The 3,903-nt window shown below is 40.2% G+C and overlaps 1 protein-coding gene across 1 annotated transcript in view; it reads left to right on the forward strand.

Annotated features, from left to right (window-relative positions):
* The window catches only part of NAA25 (N(alpha)-acetyltransferase 25, NatB auxiliary subunit), a 23,826-nt gene extending 19,995 nt beyond the window's left edge, over positions 1-3,831 (forward strand). The window contains exons 15-22 of the mRNA XM_009703527.1: positions 354-505; positions 812-937; positions 1,249-1,492; positions 1,715-1,838; positions 2,196-2,261; positions 2,754-2,851; positions 3,074-3,184; positions 3,631-3,831. Coding sequence (XP_009701829.1) covers positions 354-505; positions 812-937; positions 1,249-1,492; positions 1,715-1,838; positions 2,196-2,261; positions 2,754-2,851; positions 3,074-3,184; positions 3,631-3,831 — 1,122 coding nt within the window. The remainder of the gene's footprint in view (positions 1-353; positions 506-811; positions 938-1,248; positions 1,493-1,714; positions 1,839-2,195; positions 2,262-2,753; positions 2,852-3,073; positions 3,185-3,630) is intronic.
* The last annotated feature ends 72 nt before the right edge of the window (positions 3,832-3,903 follow it).

The following is a 3,903-nucleotide window of genomic DNA, read 5'->3' on the forward strand; positions in this document are numbered from 1 at the left end:
GGGCGGCAGGATGGGGAGGAGAAAGCCTTCCAAAATCATCTCTCCCCTCTAAGTATTTTTCAGTCTCAGTGGCAACAGCAATGTGATGTTTTCCTAGTGTCGGTTTGGTTATTAAATCACGCTGCCCGATGGAGCATCTGGCCATTCTCAAATTAAAGTAGCAAAACTGCTGGGGTGACTTGGACAAGCAAAAGTGCGAGCTTCTCCCAGGGACTGAGTATTTGCCAGATTCTGTACCTCTGGGTTAACGAAAACCACAGAAATGCAATTTCTTGGCAGTGCCCTTGTTAAACTCTGGTTATTTTGAGTTTATGGAAGTAACTAATACAGAGACGGTGTGTGTTTTGTTCCAGACCTCAGAATATATCATTCAAGCCTACAAGTACGGTGCGTTTGAGAAGATCCCGGAATTCATTGCTTTTAGAAACAGGCTGAACTCTTCCCTTCACTTTGCGCAAGTTCGCACAGAACGGATGTTATTAGACCTCTTACTTGAAGCAAATATGTAAGTACAGCAGCGAGTGCAGCACCTTGCACGTGACAGAATTGGGGGATTTATGCGTAGACAGAACACTGGCCAAGTGAGACCTTGGTGAGTGGCACTTGCAGCTCTTTGGCAGAAACCTGTGAGCTATGTCTCTCTGCTTCTAATTTGCTCTCCCCTTCAGTGTCCTTGTCGGTACCGTGTATGTGAAACATTTCTGACATCAGAAGAGTTGGAGACTGGAGAGAATGTGGTCTGTTATTGAGCTATGTTTTCTATTTCCAGTGATCAAAGGTTTGATTTAATGTTGCTTGTTCTTGCATACAGATCAACCAGTTTAGAAGAAAGTATAAAGTCCATGAGTCTGAGCCCAGAGGACGATGACATTCCGTGGAAAGATTTGCGTGACAACAGAGACCTAACGGTCTTGTTTAGCTGGGATCCAAAAGACAGGTGAGTAGAAATATCCTCAGCTGTAGAGTCACACCTTTTCCTTACAGCACAGATGGCAAAGAAAATCCTTTCACGGCAACTGCAATGTTTAAATGTTCTCTAGGCTGGCTAACTGCAAACTTAACAAGCATCATTCATTAATTCTAGCAGTGCTGCCTTTTTACATATTGATACAGTTTTCTCAATTTCTGGCCGTTCCTTCCTCTTCATACAGTATTCGATAACTTTGGGTAGGCTTTTGTACCTGAGTGAAGGTTACTGCTTTGCAAAGTTTAAGCATTTGCCTGAAAACATCTGGTGCCTTTCTCTAGGGACATTTCTGAAGAACATAGGAAACTCTCACTGGAGGAAGAAACCATGTGGTTGCGAATCCGGTCTTTAACTTTAAGGCTAGTAAGCGGACTCCCAACTCTTAGTCACGCTATTCAACCAAAGAACTCTGAAAAGACTGCAGAGAACGGCGTCTCATCCAAGATTGATACAATTCGATCCCTGCTTCAGCAGCTAGAAGCAGCAGTGGATTCAGGGAAGAAGTTTCTAGAACAAAAAATTCAGGTACCTGTTAAGGAAAAAGCTATCCCCAAATATTAAATGAACGCGAATGCAAGCAGAGAAACTGAATGCATCTTGTAACGTCCAGCAGGCTGCAGAATGCACTTAACTGACCCTGAGTTTGTAGTGTATGAATCTGACTGAGAGGTGTGCCAGAGACAAACACTGTGTTCTGGATAAGGAAAAGCTGCAACACCTTTATCTTTTTCTTTGCTTCTTGCCTAGTATCCTGTCCTTGGCCCTCCTCCTACCCGAATGGCTGGCTTCTTCAGTAATGGCAGCTGTCAATGCCAGACTAGCTTGTTTTATCTTGTTAGTGATATTTATGAACTAGATACCAATGGCTTAGGTAAGTGTTTGAGGGGCAGGGGTTTAACCAGATTGTCATGACGTGTGGTGGGAGGGAGCAAGATGTGTCTCCATTTAGTTTGAAAACTACTAGGCATTGGATGATGTGGACCCAAACTGATACTTGTGTGTTAATTTTTTGAATGACAGTAAATTATCTGGGAGATGATGCCTTAATTTAATGTTACATGTGAGTCTTCATTTTTGTACAGTATATGTTGTTGTAATACTGGATCCTCTTTGAAAGCAGTTGCATTTGCTTTTGACTGCTAACACTAAATTACATGTGAATGCTTCTTGGTTTTCTGGAAGCGGAAAATACACAAACTTGTAGTTGATAAATTTTTTTTTTTTTCAGAAGATTCAGCAGAAATCCAGGAGAGGATAGGGAATAGTTTGAAGTCTTTAGTAGAACGACTGACAGGTAAATGGTAACTCAAGAATAAACACTGGTAGCTAAGGTATTGCTTCATGGTGCTCTGAGGATGTACCGCTGAGTGTGCTGCAATTGTGGGGAGTGTGTTAATGCATCTGCAGACCCATTTGAAAGATATTTGAGAACAAGGCTGAGATTCCCTTTGGCTTGTCTGATGGTGAAGCTGTTGCATGCCACAGAATGTTGTTATGTCTCATCATTTTGCTACCTTGCAGCCTAGTCTTAGCAACTGTTGTCTCCCTGCTACTTGGTCCAGGTGTGCTAATAAATGGTGTGGATATACTGTTTGTAATGAAATAAAATTCAGAAGAAACTTCAAAGCTGGACCTTCTCAAGAGGCTTTGGACAAATTTATAATTAACTGCTTAGTGGTAATCCTTTGACAGCTTTGCACACTACACTGAGTTACATACTGTACAGAAAATACGCATTTAAGTTCATCTGTGTGTGTTGAATAAGGCTTTTCTTCTTGCTTTTCAGACTTGTTCAATAAATGTAAAGGTGACTTAATTGAAGTCAGAGACGGCACCTTGAAAACTCATCCAAACCTGTTAGAAAACCTAGTCTTCTTTGTTGAGGTATTTTTTTTTTTTCTTTGGAAACTAGAAACTTTGGAGTACTTTAGGGTAGAAATGTTGAGACTAAAACGTGGTGAAAGTTCTTTGATCTCACTCAGTCATGAAAGCAGATTTTGTTGCGTGTTCTAACTACTCTTGAGTCTTATCAGTAGGAACACTAAAAGGAGTTTAGAAGCCTCCTGTAAATGCAACTTGGAACATAATTTGTACCTTTTTTTCCAGACGATCTCCATTGCCCTGTGGGTATCAAGTTACTGTGACAGTGTCCTCCGACCTTTTAAATCCAACCTGCAAAAAAAGAAGAAGAAAAAAAAAGAAAGCAGTGTAGCTATGGTAGAGACAATATTCCTTTCTTTTCTCCTTCCACCCCCAATCCAAGAGCATATTTGTACGGAAAGAAAAAATCAGGATAGATAACATGTTAATAAACTGTTTTTCATAAACTTTGCCTTGTAGAGGCTGATGTGGGTTAGAGATTACTCGGTACTAATTTTTGAAACTGCTATTTAAAATCAAATGGTGCTGTGCCCTCTCTCTGACATCATGTGACAGCTTTTTAATAGGAAACACAGTTTAGAGTGTCACAGGCCTTCCTGCCTTGAATGCCCTACAGTAAAATTGTTAACTGGTAGTGTTGATCTGGGTAGGTAGATTGTAGCTTAGCATTGGGGGAAAGAATAAAATGATAGACGTTACAAAGTGAGTTGTCATAGAGAATAGTCATTTGAATAGGCATTAATATGTGTTTATAAATTAAAAATATGTATTTGTTTTTATAGCCACCTGTATTTACACATTTTATGGATTATGTCACTGAACTACAGACGTTAACTTCTAATGTAATAGATCACATCAAAGGGCTTGAAATAATTCTGACTGCACTAAAACTTGAAGAGGTGTCCCTCAAGGACACCCTGCTCTTACAGGTAAGAACTTGTGGTGTTATTTGTGTGCTCTATACATTTGAGTGTGACCAGTAACAACCTGTATGTACGTGCCTATGGGATAACTTTGTTGAAAGCTTCTGTTAAAGAAATCTCTTTACCCTAGGT

The sequence above is a fragment of the Cariama cristata genome, unplaced genomic scaffold (genome assembly GCF_000690535.1).
Source record: "Cariama cristata isolate BGI_N322 unplaced genomic scaffold, ASM69053v1 scaffold21017, whole genome shotgun sequence".
NCBI lineage: Eukaryota > Metazoa > Chordata > Aves > Cariamiformes > Cariamidae > Cariama > Cariama cristata.